We start from the raw sequence: 11,413 nt of genomic DNA on the forward strand, positions 1-11,413 counted from the left end.
TATGTAGTGTATTACAACAATATTTTGATAGACACCATTTTTATAATCAAATGTATCCAAAGTTAACCCTTAAGAGCCCAGGTAAATTAACAGTACATCATGTAAGCTTGTTGCAGGCCTATGTTCAGGTGACAGAATTTTAGATTGGATGCTGTTAGTTAAATATGGAGATTTTCCCTGTGGTACTTTAGTGTCAAATAGCTCTGCCAATTGATGATTCAAACACAATGTTTTTGTTGTCTGCCACTTTTACCGAAACAATACAACAGTCCCTGCTATAGCAGGTTTTCATATGTTTAAATAGATTCTAATGCTGGTGCTAAATTAGAGCTAGTAATATAAAATGGTCTTAGAAAAAGTACATTGTAAAAGCAAAATCCTTCAGTTAAAGAAACTTAGTGAATTATTTAAATACTTCATGAAATGCCTGCTGATTTTTTAAAATGAAATAAAACTATTCTAAACTGGTACATAGCATTTAGAAGCAGGCTAGCTATGGTGCAGTTTGCGTGTTGCAATAGTGAAATGGAACCTGGAGATATTTTTTACTATATAGGGAAATGCAGGAAGCACTGTTCAGGCTCATTGTAAAATATTTTCAATTCAATTCAATATCAGTTGTTACATCCTACAAAATAAAATGCTTTGCAATGCATGTTTAGTGACTTTAATTGATATTTTAACATTTTCATTTATAATTGAACAAAAATCCTAATACAATGTTAAGAGTTCTTATGCAATGTTTTCTGAAAAAAGATTATTCATTACACTTTTCACTCTAGCTGAACTTTAAATATATAATAAAAAATAAAAGTCTACTCATTTAAATGTACAAAATATTTTCTAAATTCTGTACAATCAAGGCTCAGGTTTAGTCCCTTTGCACGGCGCTAAAATGTAGTGTCTCCTTGTCATTACATGCATCATTCATTTGGATGTATTATAATATTGAAACTGTACAAAAAAGATACAAAACCAAACCAGTCATGTGTTCAAAGAAAAATAAAATTCCAGTTTAGAAGTTATGAGATAGTTTAAATAGACACATGGAAATGCCCTCACAAAGCTGGCTCCCATTCCACTGTATAGCCCTCTAACTCCACTTTTCATGTAGATGTTTTGAAACATTTCAATAACACTTGATGTATTCACTGTATTTTGAAGAGCTGAAAGAGAGAAAAAAAAAAGATCAACATTGTCTTAAACTTGTTTCCTCATGAAAGATTGTTAACAGTTTGGTTTATGCTGTTCTCAAAAAAAACTTTAATGACCTTAATGATCTTTATCTTACCATTGGTATACGATAATGCCACACAGACATTATTAATATCACCAGAACAGTGACTATGCAGCATAACTGAACAGAGGACAGAGCAGAGCTATTTTTGTTTTGATAGAAAGAGGACTTTTAAAAGGAGAGTAACAGTGCACACATACAGGGGCAAAATCTAAGTTTCAAAACAGTTCATAAAACTAGATTTACACAGATGTCGACAACATAGCATTTATATCCCCTTTGGTCATGATTTTTTTAAATTACATTTTTAAAACTGTTTATTTGAACTATGGAGTGCAAGAAGCTTCTCTGCAAAGAATTAAAACAAAAACATATGCATTATATGTTGCAGTGACCGGATATACTGTTGCTCACAAGATAACATTTTGTGAAAACAGAGCATTCTATAGTATTATGTTCTTTTTTTAAATGATCCCTTAATGGACTTTAAAAAAATCAATGTTTTTTTTTCTGTATTCATTGTGCTATAGTTTCACTGCCTGACTTTACTGTATAATAGATTACATTTATATACTAAGGGAAAAGTGGCCCTGTGGGTTAAGGGAAAACAAAGTACAGTATATTGAATCTACTTTAAAATCCTACCCAGAGCTTGTTGCTTAGTTCTGATGGTAGCTAAAGGGTAGCTTGCCACATGGCCACAAGCAAATGCAACAGAGCTACAGGCAAACAGTTTTGTGATGCTGGTGTTTGTTGGATCTGTGTTTGCCCAGTTCATCATTGTCTACAAGTAACAGAAAAAAAGATGTTAACATTAAAGTGTGCCTTTATTGCAAAGACAAATCTATTAGACCATTTGTTCTGAAGTTTAAAGTAAAATGGTTAGAATAATGTAATATTCTGGATACTAAGATATTCTTTTACACCTTACAAAGAAATAAAGCCATTTTAAAAATAAATAATGTAATTACAAATATTAGGGAAAATGCATGCTATGAGTTTTAATCAACTGGAGTGTGGGTCAAACACCAAACTAGCATGCATACCTTCTGTATTATAAAATATATTTAAAAAAAAAAAAAACAAAAAAAAAAAAACATGTATCCCTATTATGCATAATTTAGTAATATATTATGCATATAGGATGTTCATCTAGAATAAGCCAAGAAAGGACATTTTAACTCATGCAGACCTACCTTGTAGACTGCACACTCTGTACCAGCATATGGTATCATACAGAGGATGCTGGGTTTAAACCCTCTATAAAAGGCATGTATTGATTCCTTTTGGTACATGGACTTAGCACACCCAATGATGCCTGTGTACACACTAGCTGTCTGGAGGTTCAGTCTGACTTTCAATATCTTAAAAAAAAAAAAAAGAAAAAAAAAACACACTAAATATTTTTTTTTTATAATACAATAGGTCACCACATTTGTAATTTATCTTAAAAAGCCTAAATGAGACTTTCTCTTTAAGTGTAAAATGTGGCCACTTTTTATTTCTTATTTATTTCTTAGTAGATTTATTTCTTTATTTCCCAATGCAAGTTTCTTTTCTACATTACCTCTAAGGGGTAGAATACTGCATGCGCCGCTGCTCCAGAGACACAGCCCAGGCCAAACCTCTGATGGATATTTAAATTGTCTTCTGTCACATGACCAAAGAGTTTTATCTGGAGAGAAACCCAGCAAAAACGTCAGCATTATTTTGAATAGTGTAGTCTTATATTGTGCCTGTTCATGAAGCCTTTTTAGATATGGTAGCACCAAATTCTAGCAAGATACTATTCAACGTTGTCAATGAAAATATCAATATTTAGTTAAGACTTCATCTGGTGATTTGCATGTCTTTACAAATATACAGTATAATTAAAGTAATACTAGATATACTAAGCTTTTGCTCCACTGCAAAGTTTGCTCCTTTTTTTTTGAAGTGGAAGAAAAATTAATTTTCAAAACTAGAAATAAACAGATCAGTGTTTTTTTAGAGGTATTCAAACTACAGTACTGTACATGCTACTTGTTTTGGAACATTTTGCACTATAGCAAAAGCTGGCTCTGTATCTTCTAATGAAATGTAATGCATGGTACAGCACATGTGCTAAGAATAATACATACTTGGCTGTATATTAAATACTGAAAAGCAGACTGTGGGCTTCCTTTCAGAACGCTCACTGTATTCCCCTGCCACAGAGACTTTAAACCATCTGGTCTTATTTGTTTTAAGCCATGCACGATACCCTTGGAACTATCCGCCTGAAGAAAAATAGAAATCACAAAATCAGCCTTATTTTCAGTTCCCACATTGGTTCATTCTTTGCACTGAACTTCTTTTCAAGGCCCAGTAGTATTTATTTTAATCTATTTTTAACAGCTTTTGCTGATACACAGCTGATGGTGAACTAGCAGGTAAAACATACTTGAAGTTGGGTTTTTAAGCGATCTATTGGTGCAGTGATAGTCCTGGACACTGAATCTGCTACTCCTCCAGCAAAAATCATCTTTCTCCAGGCTCCTGATTGAATCTCTTCCTCTGTGAATTGCATTGGCATGGTCAAACTTTCACCAACATCAAATACCTATAGAAATACGGGGGCTTCATTAAGTTACAGGAACCATACAATTTGGCAATGGTGATTGGTAAATTAAAACAATACTTTTTTAAGCACATTCCTTAGAAAACTACTAAGAAAATACAGCAAGGTGCTAAAAGAATTTGTAAATTATCATTGGAATGCATCCTATTCATAACTGTCTTTACCATACTACGTTTCCAAGAAGAAACAAGTTCTTCTATGTTGTCTACTGGATTCAGGATGATGTGGTGAAGAAATTCATCCCAGTCTACAGTCATGGAACCTTCCTTGTCCATCCTTTTAAAAACAATACATGTTTTATTTTTCTGTGAAGGAACCTGATGATCACATAGTACATTACACTGTGCTATTTAGTTGAAGAAATAAAAAACAACGATAGAAATGCAAATACCTATGTATCTTTAAATTAATACAAAATACATCCCAATAGATACGTTGGAGCATTATTCACTCACTTCCCCATACAGTATATACTGAAGTTACATTTGTAATTGCAAATACCAAAGACTTTTATGAACAAGCAGTCAATACTAATTCAAATTAGCAAATGTTACGTGTGTTTCAGGAATCAAGCAGATGCATGCCAGACATTGACAAGAAACACACACATCTTACATTTGTATTAATTTTTCTGCATGTCTCTTTGTTATCTCCACTCCTAAATCCTTGAACAATTCTGTGATTTCGTTCTGGTCAACAAACCCTAATAGTCAGAAAAAAAGAAATGAATGTGAATACAAAACAAGTCTAATATTATTCCACCTTTCCCCCAAAAACTTTTGCCTTCATGGTCTATTACAGAGCTACTTCCTTACCCTCTTACTTCTGTACACACCGAAAGAACTTGCAGAATAGAAAGGTAAATATGTATTAACACTGTAGAGATACAAACATATATATATATATATATATATATATATATATATATATATATATATATGTATATATATATATATATATATATATATATATATATAAAAAGGATTATATATTTTGACTGGATAACAAAACAGGGATTAAATGAACTCACAATTCAATTTTAGAAGATGTTAAATTGCAGTAAAATTTACGAGGTGTTTCCAGTTATGCTGAACTGCATTTACAATGCAGATACAGTGCAGCCTTATTACCTTAAACAGTTATGTAACCAATTTAATGCACCACAGTTTTACTTACCACTTTTATTTTTGTCTATTAGTTGGAAGTTTATTTTCCATTTCCTTTCAGTGTCCATCATGTAGCTAAGAAACTCGTCATATTCTAAACGTCCATCGGCATTCGTGTCATAAACTCCTAAGATGCCCTGGAAAAGAACAATTGTGATAAACCATTTACACCAGCGTCCAATGATACCTTTCACTTTTCACACATACAGCGTGACTATATACATGGCCACGTCCAACAACACCAGCTGAACATTTCCTTCATAGAGACAAGTGGTAACCACGTTGAGCATTTACAAGCAATGCCAAATGCATCAGCTACAGCATCTCCAAATACACGATCATTAAGTAGATACAATGCTACAAACAATAAAGCAATCAGAAAACCACCATCCTAGAAATGCTCCGTCGCTCTTTGTTGGACAGTCCCACTACAGTGAGATAAAATAATGAGATCTGCTGCTCATTTGTTCGTGTAGCATTGTATTAGAATGAATAGAACAGACTATTTCCAAGTACCCTTCGTTATACCTGCAGTGTTAGCAGCTTTGCATTGACATTCATTATAAATCAAATAATTTCCTCTTCATCAGAAATTAAAGCTAGGATTGTCTGCCTTAAACAGGGCAATATATTACTTAGGAAACCGAAACTGTGTATAAAATACATAGGAAGTGATCAAACTCTTACCTGAGCCTTGTCATCAGCAGACACAACTCCAATTTTCTTCATTTCACTGTGCAGCTCTTCAACACTTACATAACCATCATTGTTGCTGTCTAACTTCTGGAACAGTTTGTAGAATTTATCCATACTGTTTTTTGTTTTTTTTTAAAAAAAAGTACATTCTATATTACTACAAAAAGGACATTTAAATAAATTTAAATGTAAAAAAAACAAAATTACATCCTAGGCTCATACAGGATTACATTGTAATGTCATTTCTATATGCAGGTCATATATACAAGCATATTTATTACATTTTACACTAAACGTTCAGCGACAATATATATATATATATATATATATATATATATATATATATATATATATATATATATATATATATATATATATATAATATCGTATGTGTACATACCCTTTGTCAGGATGCTGAGTCATTTTCTTACACTGTCGAACACGTGAAGTCTTCTCCTTCAGTCCTGCAGCCTGATCTCCTAAAATCAATTCATTTGAATTAGCTGCTATTAACTTCATTGTACAGCAGATGGCGCTGTTTCGCCATAACCAATTTAATAACCCTTAAAATTTTAACTTCAAAAAAACTAAATAGAATAGTATTTAAAAGACCACAAAAGACATCTCTTGTTTGTGAAACAGTACGACATACACCAAAGTGACAATGATTGGTAATTTATAGTATGGAATCTGTTTGCACAGCATATTTTTTTTATCACTATGTTTGAACTGAAGAATTAAACAAGTGTTCAGTTAGGGACAGGTCTTTGGATCGAGCTGGTCACGATGTTACTGTTGTTAATCCAAAATAAATTGCGTTTATGACACTACCTCCACCACAGCAATGGGGCTCCATGGCATTTTCTCTGCCCCTGGGCTCTCATACACAACACAGTCACCTGCAAAGCTGAGGTTGAACCAAGACTTATCATTTTGATATTTACGGTTGCATTTTTTTTTAATATACTGTATATGCACCTTTCTTGAAGTCCGAAGGCTAAGTTATCAATGCATGTTGAGTTATTTATTGACATAACTTAAACTTAAACAATTACATTCAAAGATGCAATACACGCTGTTACCATAGACCGATCGCCGGTGTTGAGCAAACCCAAGCACATTCTTTCGGGGGAAATGTTTAGGTTAGATCAAACCATAAAATCTGACAGAGAAAAGTTCCCTTAATCATTACTAAAATAACGATGCATCACTTCGAACTGCCAGTTAACAGGGTTCATGATAATACAGTCAGAAAAAGGAAAGAATGATTTGATCTATCACAAACATTCGATTAACTGGTGAAAAATGTCCCTTAAGACGACATTTTGGGACCGACAAGGCGTTGCATAGAACCCACTGTTGCCTGTAAACAAATCAATGTTGTACCGGTGTGGGAATGTTACAAATTTACAGCTAACTGATAACGTGATTATAAGTGCTAGTCATTACGTGTAGTGTAGATTAATCATATGGACTAAATAGCCTGTAGAAAAACAACCAAACATAATTCCTGTAGGCCCCTAAAAATAATAAAGTAGCACCACAGATATTTAAAAAGTATACATGTTTTGTCCAGCTGTATGGGAAATGACGTGTTTCAGCACTTCGTTTCTAGAAAGAGCTACTGAATTCCAACGTGGAGGGGAGGGATTGCCAGGCTATATAAAGAAGGGCAGCAAAGGGGAATAAACGAAGAGGAGCGAGTTGCGCTGTCATCTTAAACATCGACTAAATAAATACAAATAATACATGTAAATATTATCTTTGGGGTGTAGGGCATCATTCATGTAATTATTAGGAATACTTTCCGGCCATCTCTGAACAAGAAAAGCCTTGCTGTAACATAAATCGCAGGCAGGTTTCCACAAAGGTCCTGTCAAGCAGTAGGAATTGCTGGTTGCAAGTAATAAAAATGGGAAAGGATTATTATAAAATTCTGGGGATACAAAAAGGAGCAGCAGACGAGGACATCAAAAAGGCTTACAGAAAGCAAGCCCTGAAATGGCACCCTGATAAAAATAAATCCGCCAACGCAGAGGAGAAATTCAAGGAAATTGCCGAAGCTTATGAGGTGCTTAGTGACCCAAAGAAGAGGGAGATTTATGACCAAGTTGGAGAAGAAGGTATGTGTTCACCTCATTACCGTATTCATAAATTATTAGAGCTGTTGTTTTTATTATAGGGGAATTTAATTATCCCCTAAAAAGTCTGGTCTTGTTTTAAAATGTTATAATAATAATAATAATAATAATAATAATAATAATAATAATAATAATAATAATAATAATATGTTGTTGTTGTTGTATATTACTGTGGTATTTGCCTTTCAACACAGTCTGCTTTAGCTTAGGAGGAATGTGTTGAAATATGTAGAAAAAACTTTGGATAGCTAACTTGTTTGTATATTCTATGCTCAAAGCAGTCGCCTACAGTATTTTGGTATTTTCCTACACTCGCAGAGATGAAGTTATTAAAGTGACGATACGCCTGAGAAGATGGTGCAATTATATCACTGGCTCGGTGCCGGGAATGGACATATTAACATGATGTCACGAAATAACTTGAGTTTTTTCCGCTTGTCGTCAGTCAGGATAGTCATGTTCTGGCACGAGATTGACGTAATGGTTCAGAATAATGACCTAGCCATACTTTTAATTGATTAGAGCCAATCTGAGCCTGTCCACAGGAATTGTTGCGACGTTGTTACAAAGAATGTAGCAATGCTTATTAATAATTCATGTTTATTGACTTTCTAAAAAAAAAAATTCACCTGTTGATGACTTACAGAAAGATTTTAGCAACTTACGGAATGGACATTAGATCCTTGCATATTAAAAACAGCATGTGTTTTGACCAACTTTCAAGTTGTTTAGTAATTGTAGGTGAAAAATAATATAAAGGTGCTTAAATGGTAAACTCTTGAAATTCCCCCCCCCCCCCCCCCCCCCCCCCCAAAACCACCACTACCACCACCACCAACAACAACACACACAACTTCTTCCTTAACAAGGGGCAGCATTTATATCAGTATCTAATGTTGCAATATCTAAATGTAGGGAAAATTAATTATCAACCTAACAGGTGTCTTGAGAGGAGAACCTATACCATACTGATAACAGATGGTTACCATGAACTTCAGCTATATGAAATGACATTCAGGCACAAGGGAGTAACTATCTTAAATCTGCTCTTTCTTTACTAGGGCTTAAAGGAGGGTTTGGAGGTGGTGATGGACAGAAAGGCAGTTTCCAGTACACATTCCATGGAGACCCCCATGCTACGTTTGCTGCCTTTTTCGGGGGCTCCAACCCTTTTGAAATGTTTTTTGGGAGACGGGCAGCCAACGGCCGGGATGAAGATGATATGGAAGTGGACGCGGACCCCTTCAGCTCGTTCAGCAGCTTCAACATGAACGGGTTCCCGAGAGACAGGCATGGGGGGCACGGGCAGATTCGACGCAGGCAAGACCCTGCCATCAACCACCAGCTGAAAGTGTCCCTAGAGGAAATCTACAGCGGCTGCACAAAGAGGATGAAAATCTCCAGGAAGAGACTGAACCCCGACGGCGGGTCTTTTAGAACAGAGGACAAAATCCTGACCATTGAGATCAAACGTGGGTGGAAGGAAGGCACCAAGATCACCTTCCCCAGGGAAGGAGATGAATCGCCCAACACAATCCCTGCAGATATCGTCTTCGTCATCAAAGACAAACCTCACGCGCACTTCAAAAGGGAAGGGTCAAACATTATTTACCCTGTTTGGGTCAGTCTGCGGCAGGTAGGTTACAAAAATGGCTTTACACAAAGGTGTTACAATACACTGAAGTCCCTCACAAATATAATCCCTGATGTGTTCTGTACAGTGGAGTTATCGCTGTTCATTCAGTATTGTCAAGACAGCAGAGCTGACGATTGGTGCTCGGGTGCTGCTTTTCCATGACTGCACACGTTACTGATGTTTCATGAGGAGCTCTGAAACGTAATGCATGTGTGTGCTTCTGATTTCTACCTCCAGTGTCCCTGAAAGAAAGGAAACGTAGTCAAAGTATGGTCACATGTTGTTTGTAAAGCATAGGCACATTTTCTGAAAGGAATACAAACATTTTAATGGTAAAAATCTGACAAGAAAATACTCAGTGGTCAATTTAATCAACTTTTATTTAACAAAGAATCAACAAACCTTAAAGAACAAATATCTCCACTGGTAACAGCTATAAAAAAATGTAAACGTTGTTCCCATTCATAGAGAAAAACAGCACAATAGCATCAATTTCCTGTTGTATACCTATATACCTAAAACTGCTATGATGGCAATTTGTTCATCTTAAACAATAGTTATTATCCGGTTATTATCCATTAATAGTGCAGTGTTATGTTTAAGGGATAATGTCATTGCTGTGGCGATAGCCTTATTGTTATTATACTACACCTTTTCAAATGTATTTATTTATTGACCCCTGTTTGATTGAAATAATCATTCCAGCACTCTAGTGGTTTTAGGACAGGTGTCGTTAATCGGTGTCGTCTTTTCTGTTATTATTATGTAATAACAGAATGACTGACCTCCACAGAAAACAATGGGAGTGCGGTGCCAGGTTGTTGTATAATATAAGGTATGACTGTATGTTTTAATTTTTTTTTTTTTTTTCAGGCGTTATGTGGTTGTTCAATCAGTGTGCCAACAATAGATGGGAAATCATTCAATTTGAAGATAAATGAGGTACTCAAACCTGGAATGAGAAAAACTCTTGCTGGTCAAGGACTGCCATTTCCCAAAAGCCCAGATCAGCGAGGTGATCTTGTTGTAGAGTTTCAAGTCAACTTTCCAGACAGTCTCTCGTCATCCACAAAGGATGTTCTGAAGCGCATTATGCCTTGAAAACCTGCAGAAGACGGGTGTTGTAACAGCAGTGCCACTTATCATTTATACTCTATGGACTAAAACAAATGTGCAATAATATATATATATATATATATATATATATATATATATATATATATATATATATATATATATATATATATATATATATAATGATTTTATTTATTTAGCAACTGGGTCTTTTTATAGTGCATGCAGTGATTAAACAAAAATGTAAATAAAAGCTTTTAATGTTTTAAAAGAGTCTGCTGGGGCTTTAATACCAAATGTTCTGCTCTTATTTTACATCCATTGAGACTGTAAACATCATGACATAGAAAGTGTGCCAATCTACTGTATGCATATAAACTGACTCACAGTGTGGCTACTGTGCTGAACTAATAGTTCCCTTAAACAATGTGTTTAACTATTGTACCTACATCATTTCTAGCTTGGGCTCTGCTTTGAAACATGTGGCCCTTTTCTTAGCAGTCTGGTATTGCAGTGACTGTGGCTTATATCGTGGTAAATACAGGCATGATGTAATCATGTTTTAAATGCTGGAAGCCTCTATTAATAGCGCAGTGTGGAAAAGGTCAGTCAATATAATTATCTTGCTATGGCAACTTTATAAACAATGCAAACCCCATTCTGGTACAAAGTCCTGTTTTAAATATTATCAGGCTGTAAGCAAATTCATGAATACACTTCCAGTTGAGTTACTATTGTAATATACAGCACGAGGCAATATAAACTCAGCTGAGATTAGAAAAGCTGGTGTACCTAAATATTTTTCACATTTCTTTGAACTTTTGGGCTTTACCCACAAATTAAAAGCTGAAATTATTTGCATAT

General features: G+C 34.9%; 2 protein-coding genes across 3 annotated transcripts; one reads left to right on the forward strand and one right to left on the reverse strand.

The window, feature by feature from the left end:
- Window positions 1–653: 653 nt before the first annotated feature.
- On the reverse strand, window positions 654–6,200 carry LOC117416537 (mitochondrial adenyl nucleotide antiporter SLC25A24-B-like). 2 transcript variants are annotated; one of them, XM_034027673.3, is made up of 11 exons: window positions 6,099–6,200; window positions 5,690–5,813; window positions 5,013–5,139; window positions 4,452–4,539; window positions 4,001–4,112; window positions 3,660–3,818; window positions 3,358–3,495; window positions 2,805–2,912; window positions 2,434–2,601; window positions 1,883–2,021; window positions 654–1,166 (listed from the first exon to the last, which is right to left on the reverse strand). In XM_034027673.3, the coding sequence occupies exons 1-11, from the start codon at window positions 6,119–6,121 to the stop codon at window positions 985–987; spliced, it is 1,368 nt and encodes a 455-aa protein (XP_033883564.1). In that variant the 5' UTR covers window positions 6,122–6,200; the 3' UTR covers window positions 654–984. The 2 variants fall into 2 exon arrangements, with proteins under 2 accessions (XP_033883564.1, XP_058890952.1); XM_059034969.1 differs by having other exon boundaries at window positions 5,690–5,785; window positions 6,099–6,147.
- Window positions 6,201–7,347: 1,147 nt separating this feature from the next.
- LOC117416967 (dnaJ homolog subfamily B member 4-like) lies at window positions 7,348–10,645 on the forward strand. Its single transcript, XM_034028486.3, has 3 exons — window positions 7,348–7,821; window positions 8,901–9,475; window positions 10,349–10,645. Exons 1-3 carry the CDS (start codon window positions 7,611–7,613, stop codon window positions 10,574–10,576), a joined length of 1,014 nt encoding a protein of 337 aa, XP_033884377.3. The 5' UTR covers window positions 7,348–7,610; the 3' UTR covers window positions 10,577–10,645.
- Window positions 10,646–11,413: the final 768 nt, after the last annotated feature.

Source organism: Acipenser ruthenus, chromosome 12 (genome assembly GCF_902713425.1).
Source record: "Acipenser ruthenus chromosome 12, fAciRut3.2 maternal haplotype, whole genome shotgun sequence".
NCBI lineage: Eukaryota > Metazoa > Chordata > Actinopteri > Acipenseriformes > Acipenseridae > Acipenser > Acipenser ruthenus.

What these genes read in the sequence shown, in the direction of transcription:
- LOC117416537 (XM_034027673.3), bottom strand. Translation starts at nt 6,121, where the DNA reads ATGACTCAGCATCCTGACAAAGG. An exon ending in CTGCTGATGACAAGGCTCAG is followed by an intron (nt 5,140 to 5,689) that starts GTAAGAGTTTGA and finishes GTTCTTTTCCAG; the next exon opens with GGCATCTTAGGAGTTTATGA. An exon ending in CAGAGTGTGCAGTCTACAAG is followed by an intron (nt 2,022 to 2,433) that starts GTAGGTCTGCAT and finishes TGTTACTTGTAG; the next exon opens with ACAATGATGAACTGGGCAAA.
- LOC117416967 (XM_034028486.3), top strand. Translation starts at nt 7,611, where the DNA reads ATGGGAAAGGATTATTATAAAATTCTGGGGATACAAAAAGGAGCAGCA. An exon ending in TGACCAAGTTGGAGAAGAAG is followed by an intron (nt 7,822 to 8,900) that starts GTATGTGTTCAC and finishes TTTCTTTACTAG; the next exon opens with GGCTTAAAGGAGGGTTTGGA. An exon ending in TTTGGGTCAGTCTGCGGCAG is followed by an intron (nt 9,476 to 10,348) that starts GTAGGTTACAAA and finishes TTTTTTTTTCAG; the next exon opens with GCGTTATGTGGTTGTTCAAT.